Raw genomic sequence first — 16,224 nt, 5'->3', positions numbered from 1 at the left:
ATTTGAAATGTTCAGCCACCTGTAGACACAATGACAAATCCAGTCCACTTAATCGTTCCTGCTGTGACTGTGAGGGCCATCCAGGAGTCGAGTGCGAGCGTGTGAAGTGTGTGCAAGTGAGTGGGAGCAGAAGGCCAGGCACTGGTGTCTGACAGTGATTTGTAAAGAGAGACAATACGCCTCATTGACCTGCCGGCTCCACTGTCTGTTGCACATACCTCGCCCAGCCCTCCCATGAGGACTCACCGCTCTTTAAACAGGACACCAGATTGCCACAGGCCCAGGGAGGGGCCGAGTGTGTGTGTGTTGTGTGAGATGGAGAGACATAATGGGAGACTAGTTGCTTTGACAATGAGATTCCACAGAAAACAGGGGGGTGACGGGGTGATTAGGTGGCACGTGAGTAAGTGTGACTTCAAGTTGTACACTCTCCAGTTCTAGCTATCAGTCTCAGTCTCTGTCTTTCACTCCTGTATCAGATTTCAAAAACCTTCTCCATCTGCTCTGAGCCTGATGTCATTTCAGACCTGGAAAATCAGGTGTTCTGGGATATCAGTTTCACTGTTACTTCAGTTTTTGTAGTAACAGCCTTTTGAGGCTTCATTACATATTCTAGACAAGACAATGTACGTTTTTACATGATACCAAAATCCTTTGCTAACTGAACATGTTGTTTATGTTTTTAATGTTCGAAATTTATATTTGAGGCACTTCTGACAAATAGGGTACAAAATAGCCTGAAACTCTTAAACCAGGGTTTCCAAACTTGAGGTTTGCGCACTCATGGGGGTTTGTGAGTTGATGAAAAGTTAATAATTAATTAAAGCATATAAATGTGAATGACATTTTTTTTTTTTTTTAAATAAAAAAAATTAAGCACTTACAAATTCAGAATTTTTTTTTTTACCTGCATGTCATGTGACCAGCATCTGAGAACCGTGAACATGTGTTGTTAAATTATTAAAATATTAAATGAAAATCTCAGAGGGTACTTCAAGTAAATATTTTAGGTCAAGGGGTATTGCTGATAAAAAAAAAGTTTTGGAATCCTGTTAATATTATATGAGTTCTATTTTCGATAAACTTATTGTTGTTTGCATATTTTTAACCCGGTTACCAATATAATATAATATAATATAAAAATGAAAAAGACACAAAAACAACAACAAAAAAAAAAGAATTATTATAAGGTGGTTTGTAGTTATTGATAAACTTATTTTCCATAAATTTAAGGGGGGAAAAAACACTTGTTTTATTATGTTTTCTTACAACATGGTAACTGGGTTGAATGGTTGAGCTTTGAGTTAAAGGGTTAGTTCACCTAAAAATGAAAATAATGTCATTAATTAATCACCCTCATGTCGTTCTACACCAGTAAGACCTTCATTCATCTTCAGAACACAAATTAAGATATTTTTGATAAAATCCGATGGCTCAGTGAGGTCTCAACCTTAATGTTATGAAGCGACGAGAATACTTTTTGTGCGCCAAAAAAAAACTGCTTCATGAAGCTTCAAAACTTTACAAATCTTGTGTTTCGAATCAGTGGTTCGGTGCATGTATCAAACTGCCAAAGTCATGTGAACCATTGAAATTTCAAAACGTTTCGAAACACTCATGATGTAACGAAGCCTTGTTTACAGAAATCATGTGATTTTGGTGCTCTGAACCACTGATTCGAAACAAAAGATTCATAAAGCTTCGAAGCTTCATGAAGCAGTGAAGCTGCATGAACTGTTTTAAATATGTCTTTAGCTTTCTGGGCATTTGAAAGTGTTAATTAACTTGATGTCTATGGAGGCCTCACTGAGCCATCGGATTTCATCAAAAATATCTTAATTTGTGTGCAAAGACATGAGGGTGAGTAATTAATGACTGAATTTTCATTTCTGGGTGAACTAACCCTATAATCATTCAAAACTGTGTTGCTTATAATTAACTTAATTAATCAGTTAAATATATTATGTCAAAATGTGTGGGATAGACCAAATTCACAATTTCCAAGGGATACAGACATTTGATCTATTTCAAACTCACTACTCTTTATGCTAGGATAATTTTATGTTAGATAATAGTTTGGCATTTGTGCCTCTAATCCTAAAGTTATGAGACTCTTATGTACCATATGGAATGTGCCTTGAGAATCCTTTAAAAACCATGACCTTCAACATCAAGCTGGAGGTTTTAGGAGTCAAATAGAATCCAAGAATTACTGCATATCTTTATTTGATATATAGATGTAAATGTAATCCCACCATCTTTATCTGATACCCTTCACTGTCACCAACATCCCTGTCTTATTGTTATTCATTCCCATTGTCACAGCATGGTGATGACCTCTTTCTCTCCTCTCTCTCTTTTCTTCGCTCACTGACGGTGACAAGCTGTTGCCGTGTCCCTCTGGACGACTCCCTCTCTTGCCTCCTCCCTCTCTCTCTCTCTCCCTCTCTCCACCTGTTGATGCCATTGTTGCTCGGCCAGCATTGTGGTCTTTTATTTTTTTACTCAACTCATTTTACACACCCCTCTTTTATTCTTCACTTTTTCACTTTATTCATCACCAGTCACCCTTTCACTCAGAGCATATATAAGCAGACCGAGGAGAGAAGAAGGCTGAGAACAACGCAAGAAACAGACACTCACCAGCACACATTTAAAATTAAGCACTTTAAAGAGTGCAAGGAAGTTGGCACTTACTTTTGTACTCGGGACCAAGACTTCTGAGACACACTTTGGACAACTTCAGTTTTGGATCACAACTGCTGGCAGGAGTGATGTCGGTGTCTCTGTGGTGTGAGGAGGAAGAGGGCCAGGACAGGACTCAGTCTTCAGTCCGAGCCCCATGGGACCCCAGCGCCTCTGGGCTGAGGGTTATTCAGAGACTTCTGCAGTCAGAGGAGAGATACCTGCCGTCTCCTCTCTACATCTCACTCATCCAGAGAGAACCACAGCGCAGAGAGGAATTGGCCAAGTGGACCATGGAGGTATAGTTCTTACATGCTAAATACCAAAATCCAGTTCTAAAAACACTCTTAGAAGAAAATGTTCTGAATAGAACCTCAAAGAGTTCTGTCAGGCGCTTCATATATAGAACCTTTTAGGGATTCCCATCATTTTATGGATTTAGTTTTAATTCATTTTTTATTTTGATTACATTTTATGAATTAAAGAGCTCGTAAACATACTTTATCACTTGAAAAAAATGTAAATAACCCATGGAAACATTATGCATAGACATTTCTTCTTATATAGAATCTTTTTGGGATAAAATGTTCTTTAAAATTGAATCAAGAACCCTATAGGGTTCTATATTGAACCCCAATGAAGATTTTTCACTAATAGTGTGTTGTACATGTATTTAACGCCAGTAATTTTATATTTGAAGCACTTTTCACAAGAAGGGTACAAAAGAGGGCCTGAGGCTCCATGTTTTCCAAATTGGTTAGGGTTAGGTGAGTGAAAAGATAATAATTAATTAAATAAAAGCATGTAAAAATAAAATGAATGATTTAAAAATAAAAACAATCAAAATAAAACACTTGTGAAACACTGAGGGAACCTAGCCAAGTGGACTATGGAGGTAGATTTGGGATATTATTATGATTAAAGGGATGGTTCACTTAACAATTAACTTGAAAAAAATATATTTTGAATAATGTTTCAGATGTTTTTGTACATATAAATAAAAAGTCATTGGTGTCCAAAACCACATGGGACCCTACTGATATGGTCCCATACAAAAATAAAAAAAAACTGCAACAATTTTAGAAATATCTTCTAATAAAGAAAGTCATACAGGTTTGGAATGACATGCTTAAATGATGATAGAATTTCATTTTTGGGTGAATCATCCCTTTAAATGTGCAGTGTGTAAATTTTAGCGGCATCTGAGGTTGCGAATTGCAATATAGAGAAGCCACGGTGGCCAACACAGGACAAAAATGTCATCGTCTGAGACAGGAGAGAGAAGCCAGTCAAGCAAAAGCGCTCTGTAGCGCAGTTTGTCCGTTTAGGGCTACTGTAGAAACATGCCGGCGCAAAATGGCGACTTAACATGTAAGGGGATGCACAGGTGTATGTAGATAGAAATGGCTTATTCTAAGGTAATAAAAACATAATGGTTCATTATGTAAGGTCTTCATACACCACTGAAAACATAGTTATGTATATTATATTGCATTTCTGTCAATAGATCCTCCTAAAATTTACACATTGCACCTTTAAGAGGAAATCATTTGAGTTATTCAGTGCAAGATGAAAGATACTAACAACTATAGGCTAATGACATTGACAAAGTTCTATACAGTCCAAATGATTTTTTCAAGTTTGGGACATGTTTGCTCTGACTGTGAGGGTTTTTGTTGTTGTTGCTGCTGTTGTTTAAATCATCATCTTCTGTGTTTTAATAGGTGTGCTGTGAATGTGACTGCGATGAGTCTGTATTTCCTCTGGCTGTCTCCCTGTTGGATCGATATCTGTCGGCCACTTTATCTCTGCCTGTCTCTCCATCCTGTCTGGCTGCAGCGTGTGTCCTGGTGGCCTCAAAACTGACAGAAAGTGACACAGTTAGTGCAGATACCCTCTGTGCGGCAGCAGAGTACGACTTTCTCTTATCAAATCTGCGGGTGAGTTTTCACTATTTTAAATGTAAAAAAAAAAAAAAAATCAATCAACCAAAAGCTCATTATTATGGATAATGGGGTCCAAAAGTCTGAATAAATATAAATTAAATAATACATTTTTTTTTTGCATTTTTTGAAAAAAAAATAAAAAGAAAAAAAGAATAAAAAAATCAAATACCTATAAAAATAGTGACACATTCATATCCATTAGGGCTGGGTAAAAAATATAGATTTCTAGATTTTAATTGATTCTCATTTTTACGAACCGATATCGATTCTTAAATCCCAAGAATCGATTAGTCTAGTCTGTTTTCAGTTGATGAACGAAGCAGAATATGTAGCGCCTCCCATCCAATAAATCGCAATAATTCAAATGACGTCCATTTTATTATGAGATTCAAAAAATAAATACCATTTTGGCGCTGTTTAATGTGGCGTGACAGATCGCTTTAGCGCCTCAGTTAAAGAGAAGCGGCAGCATGGAGCGCATGTGAACATCCTCTCCTCCACTTTAATACCAGTTACAGCGCGAAATAAACATGACTAAACATCTGAAGGTGTGTTAAAAGATAAAGTACAACTTACCGAAATCCCTATCATGTCTCGTGTAATAGCTCAATCAGTGTTTCAACCTCGGAAAGACGTCAATAAAACAGCTTATAGGCTAAACAATGTCACGTAACGTCACATTTACCTCATAAAAAACATATTCAGTGACATAAACTCATTAGTCAGCTAGAAAAGTGTACTCTAGAAAGCAACATTCTGATAAATATAGCTATGCACTGTTACATATTCATTATAATTTTTAATGTTCTTCAATATTTAATGCATGTTTGAATAAATCAGTTATGACAGCCGTGATTTAAATGTTTATATTTCAAGAATTTTTTTTTTTTTTTTTAATTTTTAAAAAATTAGTTGAGAGATTTTTTCCTCTAGAAAATTTGCCATGTACTGTAACTGAAATACTACATCCAAAATAATCGATATTGAATCAAATCTAAAGCATGTGAATAGTAGGCCTAATCGAATCGAATCGAAAGCATATGAATAGTAATCGAATCGAATCGTGAAAATTGTGTCAATACCCAGCCCTAATATCCATATAGACAGTATAAGTCAGTATATACATGCTTCAACAGGAAATGGAGCGTGTTGTCCTGGCGACTCTGCGATGGGATGTGGCAGCAGTGACCCCTCAGGACTTTATCCCACACTTCCTGCGCACTCTCGGGGAACTCAAGGATGGTGACGTGCATACAGGAGACTTTCTCACAACACTGCGGCGCCACAGTGATACACTTGTTGCCATGTGTGTGTGTGACTCTCGTTTTCTGGGAACACCTCCGTCACTGGTTGCTGCGGCTGCACTGAACTCTGCCCTTCGGGGTTTAAGGGCCAAGAGTGCGGGAGAGCTGAGTGTCATGACCTCTGCCCTGGCCACACTCTGTCAGACTGATGTGGTAAGCAAAGATTTATCTGCACTTCTTGTGTTTGTATGTGGCTGTTGTTAACTGTCTAGCTAAATCTGGAACTATTCGCGCTTCTGCCAACAGGCGGTGCTGCAGTGCTGCACTGAGCTGATAGAAGGAGCTCTCAGGGAGAGACTGAGGAATGGAGCACAGGAAGAGAAAGATGGTGATATTGAAGATGAAAGAGCCAGCACTCCCACAGACCTAAGAGAAATAGACTTCTAATACAGGGTTAATTTATGAGTCATATTTATTGCGTCTCACTTTTATTTATCAGTAAAACTGATTTAAACACAATGTGACGTACATTTATGTTTTGTCTTTTGTAACTTCTGAAGTGATCTAATTTATAATGATTTTGTATTTATTTGTTTGAGGGATTATGATTTACTTGTGCCATATTTATTACTTCTATTGCCATAACTGTAATTGTGACCTTTTATGTATTATAGGTGTTTCCTTTTCACTTTATGTATTACATTTCTACATTTTATAGTTGTTTTATTATCATATTATTTATTGTGTGCACATTTTTATATTTAATTTATTTTGTTTGTCAGTGTTTCAGCCTGTAATGTAATCAAAGTGTTGGATAAAAATGAATATCTATTTTTCGAAGTAATTGAAATAAAGTGTCTATGTTGTCTATGTATATGTGTCTGTGTCTATAAGAAAGAAAGAAAGAAAGAAAGAAAGGTACAAGACCTTCTAAAAACTAAATTAATTAATCTTGGTCCTTGCTCTTAGAAAGTTTTAGTGGCACATGTAATATTAATACTAGCCTCTGTTGCTCCAAGAACACATTAATATGCAAATTAGATAGAGTTTATAGATACATTGTATTGAATGGGAAAATCTTTCTATCTTTCATAACATAGTTGAGAATCATCTTTATACAAAGTTTGGTTAAAAACAATCATGAAGCCTAAAAATTAATTGGTGATTTAAAAAAAAAAATCCATTGTTGCATACATGTCATGTCATGTCATTTTATTTTTTTAAACAACTTGGAGTCCACTACAGAAGACATATGAATAAAATATAATTTTTCAAAAATGTTATTTTTAATTTGTTTTTTATGCTAAAAATACTAAATATAAAAATACTAAATTCAAAAAACTTTTTTTTTTTGGGTCTCTTTTAATATATATATAAAAATGCATTACATTCATAATTTTAATAACAAACGCTGTTATAATAGCCTACAAACTGGTTACTGCAAATATGTTTGCAGAAAGCGTCGCGTTTGGATTGCGTCATAATTCCTGGCCGCAGTTGTTTTTTTAGGCAGCAGTGCTGAGTAATCCGATGTCATCATAGGTCTCATTCACTGCTGAAACAGGATCTAACCCTGTGGTAAGAGAACTCGCTGTTTATTTGATATAAACTAAAAAGGACCAAACGAGACTACAGACAGTTGTAGATGTCTGTGGCTGTTTTTCATTAGTTTCATCTGTTGTTAAACGTGTTCGGTGTGTTTTCGCAAACTGTCATACTTTGTTTCTTCGACTACTCTTGTTCGTCGTGATCGATGTGTACTTATACATATAATAAACATGTCTGCTTAAAGGGACAGTTCTCGCTCCAAAAATAGGGTGAAAGTGAAGGCTGTCTAATCAATGTAAACGTGTGCATTTTCTAGATATCCGAGGATGACAGGCGGGTTCAAAGGGCTGCTGCTTCTGTCGCTCTGTCTCTTGGTGTGGACAGTGCCAATAGACCGCAAACAAGAGCCACCTCAGGAGGAGAAACCAGAGGAGAATGCGGTAAGACAGGTCTCATGTCAAGAGCATGCCTTGTGCTTTAATCATCTGTTTTAATAATCACATGCACTCTTGTTTTTACTGTATGTGCATGTCTCAGGACACTGGTCTGTACTATGACCGTTACCTCAGAGAGGTGATTGAGGTGTTGGAAACAGACCCTCACTTCAGAGAAAAACTCCAGTCGGCCAACACAGACGACATCAAGGTAAACCACTCGCTCTGTGGAGTACAACAGTAAAAACCCATTCATCTTCTCCATAGAGAATGATAAGTTATAAATATCTTTCAAGATGGACACACCATGAGCTCACAGATTGAGCAAGAGAGGTTATGCGCAATCTAACTGCCGTCTTCTGTAAAACAGATCAGATCGCTTCCGGTTTAGGTCTTTTGTGTGTGCTTCATGAAAAAATTGCTGTTTTATTAAAGAAAACTTAAAAGGAGTGAGCAAAGATGAGCATAACTGATGTCTCCCACACATGAACATTTATATTTAAAACCTTTTTTCATTTTTCTTCCTCACACTAACGTTTAGATATTTATTAGAATGAAACACCTACACCAAAGTCATTTGTAGTTATTGTGTTTCTCTTTTAGTGATTCTGCTTGTTAACAGCAGGTGTTCATCACTAATGCTCAATCATAACTTAATTAATCACTTAATTAAATTTAACTTTAACTTGCTTCAGTGTTACTTTAACATTATATAGAGAGGGGACCATATGTAATCTGAGCAGAGTTGGTTTAACTCTGGGGATTTTGCTGTGTTTAACAATGTGAACTAGGTAGTTTCACTGATTACCTTAAAAGCCCATAGATATGCCGTCAGTTCATCCTAGGGCTGGGCGATATATCGCATGCGATTGTCACGCGCATTTCGTCAGTAAAGCCGGTTCCCTGATTACCGCGAAATCGCCATCACCTGCTTTCAAATGGAGCGGCATTTAATAGACAGAACCGTAGATCACAGACAAGCCACGCAATATTGCATTCATTATCGAAGGCGATTCATCTGCGATAATGAACGCGATATTGCGTCCTATATTGTATTTTATATGTTATAATGTATTGTACTTTTATACAATGACTTTAAAGGGTTAGTTCACCCAAAAATTAAAATTCATTAATTATTCACCTTCATGTCGTTCCAAACCCGTAAGACTTTCGTTCATTTCAGAACACAAATGAAGATCATTTTTGATGAATTCTGAGAGCTTTCTGTGCCTCCATAGACAGCCTAAACAATTGAAATCGACGCTTCAATGAAGAGTTTGCAAAACTAATCCATATTAATTGAGCGCTTTAGTCCAAAATTTTCTGAAGAGACTCGATTGCTTTATATGATGAACAGATTGAATTTAGGCTTATATTCACATGTAAACATTCATCAACTCACACATCAGTTGTGAAAATACCAGTGCCACAGAAAAAGTGTGCAGACACTGTTGCTCTAAATTAACTTTGTGCTAAGAAGTTTTATAATTTCATATATACTTCAAGTCCTAATAGGAAAATGCTGTTTTTTAGAATGGACGCCTCAGTAAGGAGTTGGATTTGGTGGGTCACCATGTGAGGACTCGACTGGATGAGCTGAAGAGGCAAGAGGTCTCACGTCTCAGGATGTTGCTGAAGGCAAAATTGGACAGCACCAATGCACAGAGTGAGTATGTTTATGTATTACTCAAGTGATACTGATGAGCAAGAAAATCTGTTGATTCTGTTAATTCACTTATGTATGTACAAATATTTTATTTGTGATTGCAGGTGTTCAGATGGATCACGCCTCCTTGTTGAAGCAGTTTGAACATTTGGATCCTCATAATCAGAACACATTTGAGGCCAAAGACCTGGAGCTGCTTATTGCAACGGTAATGCCCATTCCTAAATGCCATAATGTGAAATTGCAAAAGAATGTTATGCTACAGTTGCACAGATAACAGACCCATTTGCCTCAAATTAATATTCCACAGCATTGCTTGACATTAACTTTTTTGCTCACCAGACACAGTGACTAGTGGTTTTCCAAAGGTACTAGCCACTCAGCATTTTCACTGGCCACAATTTTGACATCGATACCATGGAGAAAATCTGCCATATACAGTACAGTCCAAAAGTTTGGAACCACTAAGATTTTTAATGTTTTTAAAAGAAGTTTCGTCTGCTCACCAAGGCTACATTTATTTAATTAAAAATACAGTAAAAAACAGTAATATTGTGAAATATTATTACAATTTAAAATAACTGTTTTCTATTTGAATATATTTGACAAAGTAATTTATTCCTGTGATCAAAGCTGAATTTTCAGCATCATTACTCCAGTCTTCAGTGTCACATGATCCTTCAGAAATCATTCTAATATGCTGATCTGCTGCTCAAGAAACATTTAATGTGTACAATTGTACAAAATATTTGTGTACAATATTTTTTTTCAGGATTATTTGATGAATAGAAAGTTCAAAAGAACAGTGTTTATCTGAAATCTAATCTTTTGTAACATTATAAATGTCTTTACTGCCACTTTTGATTGATTTAATGCATCCTTGCTGAATAAAAGTATTCATTTCTTTAATTTCTTTTCAAAAAAATAAAAATAAAAATTCTTACTGACCCCAAACTTTTGAACGGTAGTGTATAATGCTACAGAAGCTTTGTATTTCAGATAAATGCTGTTCTTTTGAACTTTCTATTCATCAAGGAATCCTGAAAAAAAAAAAGTACACAACTGTTTTCAACATTGAAAATAATCATAAATGTTTCTTGAGCAGCAAATCAGCATATTAGAATGATTTCTGAAGGATCATGTGACACTGAAGACTGGAGTAACGATGCTGAAAATTCAGCTTTGCCATCACAGGAACAAATTACTTTGTCAAATATATTTAAATAGTACACAGTTAATTTAAATTGTAATAATATTTCACAATATTACTGTTTTTTACTGTATTTTTAATTAAATAAATGTAGCCTTGGTGAGCAGACGAAACTTCTTTTAAAAACATTAAAAATCTTAGTGGTTCCAAACTTTTGGACTGTACTGTAGATATTTTTAATATTCTCTCATAATTTGGCAGCAGGTTTATTAGGCTGCTGTCACTTTAAGACCTGACACACAGATCCATTATTCTGTTACACATGCGATTTCTTTCTCAACTGTTTACGTTCACTCAAAACATAACTATTTTGTGTGTATTTGGCCGTTTAAGCACAATAAGCAGCAAAAAAGAACTAGATTTCGTACAGAGGGGCGGCTTCATGTGCGTGAACACAAAATATGTGGGAATGAGTAAAATTATATGCAATACACGCAATCCCACGCTGAAATTCAAGCCCTGTAACACCAACAATATTCATCCAGGAGAAAATAAAATGAGTGAGTGAGGGAGGGAGGGGAGGCGGGTTTATGTGTCAACTCCCTGTCAGAGAGATGAGTGAGTGAGAAAGCATGGCTGGTATCATGTATCCATTCTGTGGAAAATGAGTTTTGCAAGTGTTTCAGATATTTCACTATCAATATGTATCAATTTTTGATAACACTACATTGCACTTAGTTTATTATTTCTGATGCCTTTTTAAAAGATTACAACTGAAAAATGTATATATTATATATAAAATTCAACACGCCAAAGTGACTTGTAGGAGTGACTGCGTTACACGCCACTGCTGAAATCCACCCCCAAAACTGTAAAATAATATACCTAACAATAAAATAAAATTAGAATGGAATAATACATAATAATACACATAAATACTTAATTTAAAAACAAATAATAAATTTAAAAAAAAAACTAATAAAAATCTACAAAGGAGGGGGAGCTCACCTTAACTGTCACATTTGTTTTGTGCTGATTTGTCAGGCCACTAAGGATCTTGAGAATTACGATGCAGAGCGCCATGAGGAGTTTAAGCGCTACGAGATGCTGAAAGAACATGAGAGAAGGGAGTACCTGAAGAGTTTGGACCAGGAGAAGAGGGAGAAGGAGGAGAAGCGAATCGAGGAGCTCAAAGAAAAGCACCGGAAACATCCTAAAGTTAACGCTCCGGTGAGAGGGATGACGAATGGGAGATGTATGGATAGATGGACTGAGATTAATTGGATTTGTTTCCGCTTACTTCACATTCGCTGTTAGTAAAACTTTCTTCTATCACTTCCTCATTCATTCAGGGTAGCGTGGATCAGTTACGTGAGGTCTGGGAAGAGACAGATGGGCTGGATCCACAGGAGTTCAATCCCAAGACTTTCTTTAAGCTCCACGGTGAGTCTTTTTTTCTTCAGCTACACCATAAGCAGACGTTTTGCATGCAAAATTCATTTAATTGCATTTTCTCACCTAGATACAAATGGCGACGGTGTGTTGGATGAGCAAGAGCTGGAGGCCCTCTTCACAAAAGAGGTAATGTTTTACGTTTGAGTTTGGTGAATCATGACAATCTGTTATTGACAGTGATGGAAGCCTCTTTTATGCTGTAATCGGACAGCAATTAAGGCTCTAGTGGCTGAGCAAAACATCCTCAACATGGGAATCCGCGATAACATCTTTGATAAAGCCATAAAAGCTGTTCTAAACAAGCAAATATCAATAATTGAAAAGGTGCAAGTAGTTATTATGTTTTCAATGTGTTCAAATTTTTTTTTCTTTTTTGCTGTCTTAGCTGGAGAAAGTGTACGATCCTAAGAATGAAGAGGATGACATGATGGAGATGGAGGAGGAAAGGCTGAGGATGCGAGAACATGTCATGCAAAATGTAAAATATTCACTTTCTTTCTCGCTCACTCTTATTGAGTTTGTTTACACGTACAACAGAAAACTGAAAGCTACCAAATTCAGGCCTTAACGCTGTTTTGAAATTTCAAAATTTTCTTTGATTTTGTTGTTTAAAGGTCCCGTTCTTCGTGATCCCATGTTTCAAACTTTAGTTAGTGTGTAATGTTGTTGTTAGAGTATAAATAAAATCTGTAAAATTTTAAAGCTCAAAGTTCAATGCCAAGCGAGATAATTTAATTAAAAGAAGTCGCCTACATCGAACGGCCAGTTTGGACTACATCCCTCTACTTCCTTCTTTAATGACGTCACTAAAACAGTTTTTTGACTAACCTCCGCCCACAGGAATACACAAGAGTTGCGTTTGTAGAGTGTGTTTGTCGCCATGTCGTCGAAACGCTGTTATTTTCATCCCGCAGTCCAATCACCGGGTCTGATTCCGGCTCAAATTGATAGGGTAAAATTAAAGACATGTTTACAATAACACTCCCCCTTATGGTAAGAGGCGTGACTTTTCCGGGCAAAGTGCGCTAAGCTGCTGTTGAATCACAACACAGGATCCGCTGGCACAATCAGAACTCGTTACGTATTTCTGAAGGAGGGACTTCATAGAACAAGGAAGTCATCAGCCCGTTTTTATGACAGTGGAAACAGCGCTATACAGATAAGTAAATTATGTGAAAAATACTGTGTTTTTTTACACGCGAAACATGAACACATGTTATATTGCACACTATAAACACAATCAAAGCTTCAAAAAACCACGAAAAACGGGACCTTTAAAATCTAAACAGCTAAGTAAACATTAAATAAGACAGAGCGAAATTGATGATCTGCAAAAATGTGTACCTGCTGATTGTTTAAACCATTTATAACATTTATCTGATAAAAGAAACACTGTTCAGAATTGCCTTGAACGTTGACAGTTTATTAAGCATAACTGGTATAGTGTGTATGTAAATGCACCCATTCTCTGTCTTTGCCTTTATCTGTTGTTCTCAGACTCTCCTTCAGCTTTTTAACACTTTCACAATGTGTGGAGCAGCAGTGACTCCATCTGTTCTGTTCCTTCAGGGTGCATGAGATGAAGAAATAGTCGTTCTTTTATCTGGATTAACATATTCACTGCCCCAATGTCTTATTTTTTTAATGAGTTTCTTCAGTTTGCTTTGAAATACCTTATTGTAACTGCTGAAATAAGCTCCCCCCCCCTCTCTCACTGCTTCCTCGCACTGCAGGTAGATATCAATCATGATAGGCTGGTCAGCCTGGAAGAGTTCCTCAAATCTACAGAGAAGAAAGAGTTTAAAGAACAAAAGGAATGGGAGGTTAGAGCTAGATTTAGATGTATGTCTTGATTTATTATACTGTTTTTACATGGAAGTGTTTTGTTCTAACTCATTACCTTTCTACACTCTTTATAACTCCATTTAAGACACTGGATGATACAAAGCCAGTGTACACAGAAGAGGAGCTGCAGCGCTTTGAGGCAGAACTTCGGGATAAGGAGGTGGAGCTGGGTAGAAGGGCAGAGAAATTACGACAAGAGCAGGAACTTCTCAAAGAGAGAAGCAAAGCTCTAGAAGTGCAGAAACGAGAATATCAGCAGGTAGAAGACACTTCTATTGCAATAATAATAATTTCTAGCTATTATTATAACTGTTCTTTGGTAAAGAATATTTATGATTTAAAAAATGTATCCAAAGAATAATGTAACAAACATTTAGAGCTAGAAATTTTACATTTTATATATATTTTAAGTTCATATTCTTATATTGATATATTTTTTTTCTGTGCATGTAAAAAAATAAAAATAAAATCAGTGTAAGCCCCCAAAAAAAAAAATTGTTGAGCCCTGCCATACCATACTAAAAGAAATTATTTTAATACATTTACAACATCAGTACTGCATATTATTGTATCTTTTGGAACATTTGATGTATGCCAGAGAGCTGAGAGCTTGTTTTACTTCTAATCAGGCAGTAATGGAGATGTCACAAAAACAAAAGGAGCAACAGGCAGTGAATAGACAGCCTCCCTCAGGTCCTAATGGAGAGCTCCAGTTTCAACAGGAGATCCAGAAACTAGCAAATGAAGACAGTCAAGGTGAGAAGAATGAAACGAATACTCCATGATTTAGCCTTTGGTTAACCTTAATATCATTAAAAAAAAAAAATGATTCTATTAACCCTTTCAGGGTAAATGTTTTAGCACAGTAAACATTGCCTGTTTTGTTTTTTAGTGGTAAAAGTCCCAGTCGATCAGAATGGAGATGTTCAGAGTAACCTGCCAGCTGAGCCACCACAGAATCTGCCTCAGCACACTTCCTAACACACACACACACACACACACACACACACACACACACACACACACACACACACACACACACACACACACACACACACACTTTACCTGATTTGAACTTATCTAGAAATTGCCTTTTAATTGTACATTGCACATACACATACAAACCTACTGACCTATCCTAATCTGAAACTCCGCATAACATAACCAGGCCAAATTACTTATGGTGTTTTCTTCTTCATCCTCAACCAAATATGCTCAAATCCCCAATACACTGGCATCAATATAGATCACTCGCATGTTCCCTTCTGAAGAATGGCATATTAATAGTGGATGTGTGGTTTAGTTTGGTGGTAGTCAGGGTTTTCCCCTTAAATATTGTTACCTCTGCCCTGGTTTCAAAGTTTATAGCCTTGTTTACTTGTTGGTATCTTTCTAGACTCAGTGGAATAATGTGGTTCTTTTCTGTGGTTCAGATTATGTCAGTAAAACAAAGCTTTCTGATATGAGGTTTCTTACAGATTGAGACGAGCACAGACCTGTAATCCAAACATATTAAGATACAGCAATGTGCAATGAATCTGCATTTTTATTAATGTAATATAAAATCAAAATTATTTTATGACAGTGTTTTTATTTCTTTCATTTAATAAAGGATATTTAAAAAAAATATGCTACTGCTGTCAGATTTTAAATACTGCAACCTACTTACTGTCATTTACTCACACTCATGTCATTGCAAACGTGTATAACTTTCATTCTTTTGTGGAACACACACACACACACACACACACACACACACACACACACAGATATTTTGTATAAATTTAATGGTTAAACAAACTTTTCTATACAGTGATAGTCAAAACAACATTGGGCCATTATTGACTTTAGACAAAAAACATTTTTCAAAAGAAAGAAATCCATACAAGTTTGGAACGACATGAGGTTGACTAAATAATGACAGAATTGTCTGTCTTTTTTCTTTCTTTTTTTTTTTTTAGTGAACTATCCTTGTAATGCAACATACAGTTGTAAGAAAAAGTATGTGAACCACTTGCAGAATCTGTGAAAATGTGAAAAATTGTAACAAAATAATAGAGATCAAACAAAATGCATGTTATGTTTTGTTTAGTACTGTCCTGAGTAAGATATTTTACATAAAAGATGTTTACATATAGTCCACGAGAAAAAAAAAAGCTGAATGTATTAAAATAACCTGCTTCAAAAGTTTGGGAATCGTTGGTTCTTAATACTGTGTGTGGTTACCTGATGATCCACGACTGTTTGTTTG

The 16,224-nt window shown here is 36.2% G+C and overlaps 2 protein-coding genes across 2 annotated transcripts; both read left to right on the top strand.

Annotated features, from left to right (window-relative positions):
* Positions 1–1,939: 1,939 nt before the first annotated feature.
* ccndx (cyclin Dx) lies at positions 1,940–6,738 on the top strand. Its single transcript, XM_048203886.1, has 4 exons — positions 1,940–2,984; positions 4,410–4,625; positions 5,768–6,088; positions 6,182–6,738. The coding sequence occupies exons 1-4, from the start codon at positions 2,775–2,777 to the stop codon at positions 6,320–6,322; spliced, it is 888 nt and encodes a 295-aa protein (XP_048059843.1). The 5' UTR covers positions 1,940–2,774; the 3' UTR covers positions 6,323–6,738.
* Positions 6,739–7,312: 574 nt separating this feature from the next.
* On the top strand, positions 7,313–15,033 carry nucb1 (nucleobindin 1). The gene is made up of 13 exons (XM_048203880.1): positions 7,313–7,453; positions 7,740–7,863; positions 7,961–8,068; positions 9,391–9,523; positions 9,628–9,731; positions 11,718–11,903; positions 12,026–12,116; positions 12,196–12,254; positions 12,514–12,606; positions 13,862–13,951; positions 14,059–14,232; positions 14,603–14,729; positions 14,866–15,033. Exons 2-13 carry the CDS (start codon positions 7,750–7,752, stop codon positions 14,952–14,954), a joined length of 1,368 nt encoding a protein of 455 aa, XP_048059837.1. The 5' UTR covers positions 7,313–7,453; positions 7,740–7,749; the 3' UTR covers positions 14,955–15,033.
* The last annotated feature ends 1,191 nt before the right edge of the window (positions 15,034–16,224 follow it).

The sequence above is a fragment of the Megalobrama amblycephala genome, linkage group LG1 (assembly GCF_018812025.1).
Source record: "Megalobrama amblycephala isolate DHTTF-2021 linkage group LG1, ASM1881202v1, whole genome shotgun sequence".
In the NCBI taxonomy this organism is placed as follows: domain Eukaryota; kingdom Metazoa; phylum Chordata; class Actinopteri; order Cypriniformes; family Xenocyprididae; genus Megalobrama; species Megalobrama amblycephala.
Note: the sequence above shows the minus strand (reverse complement) of the source record. Positions and strands in the feature narration are given on the sequence as shown.

Excerpts from the sequence above, each read along its gene's own strand:
- ccndx (XM_048203886.1), top strand. The coding sequence starts at position 2,775 with ATGTCGGTGTCTCTGTGGTGTGAGGAGGAAGAGGGCCAGGACAGGACT. Across the intron at positions 4,626-5,767 it reads TTCTCTTATCAAATCTGCGG|GAAATGGAGCGTGTTGTCCT; the intron begins GTGAGTTTTCAC and ends ATGCTTCAACAG. Across the intron at positions 6,089-6,181 it reads CACTCTGTCAGACTGATGTG|GCGGTGCTGCAGTGCTGCAC; the intron begins GTAAGCAAAGAT and ends TTCTGCCAACAG.
- nucb1 (XM_048203880.1), top strand. The coding sequence starts at position 7,750 with ATGACAGGCGGGTTCAAAGGGCTGCTGCTTCTGTCGCTCTGTCTCTTG. Across the intron at positions 8,069-9,390 it reads CCAACACAGACGACATCAAG|AATGGACGCCTCAGTAAGGA; the intron begins GTAAACCACTCG and ends GCTGTTTTTTAG. Across the intron at positions 14,233-14,602 it reads AGAAACGAGAATATCAGCAG|GCAGTAATGGAGATGTCACA; the intron begins GTAGAAGACACT and ends ACTTCTAATCAG.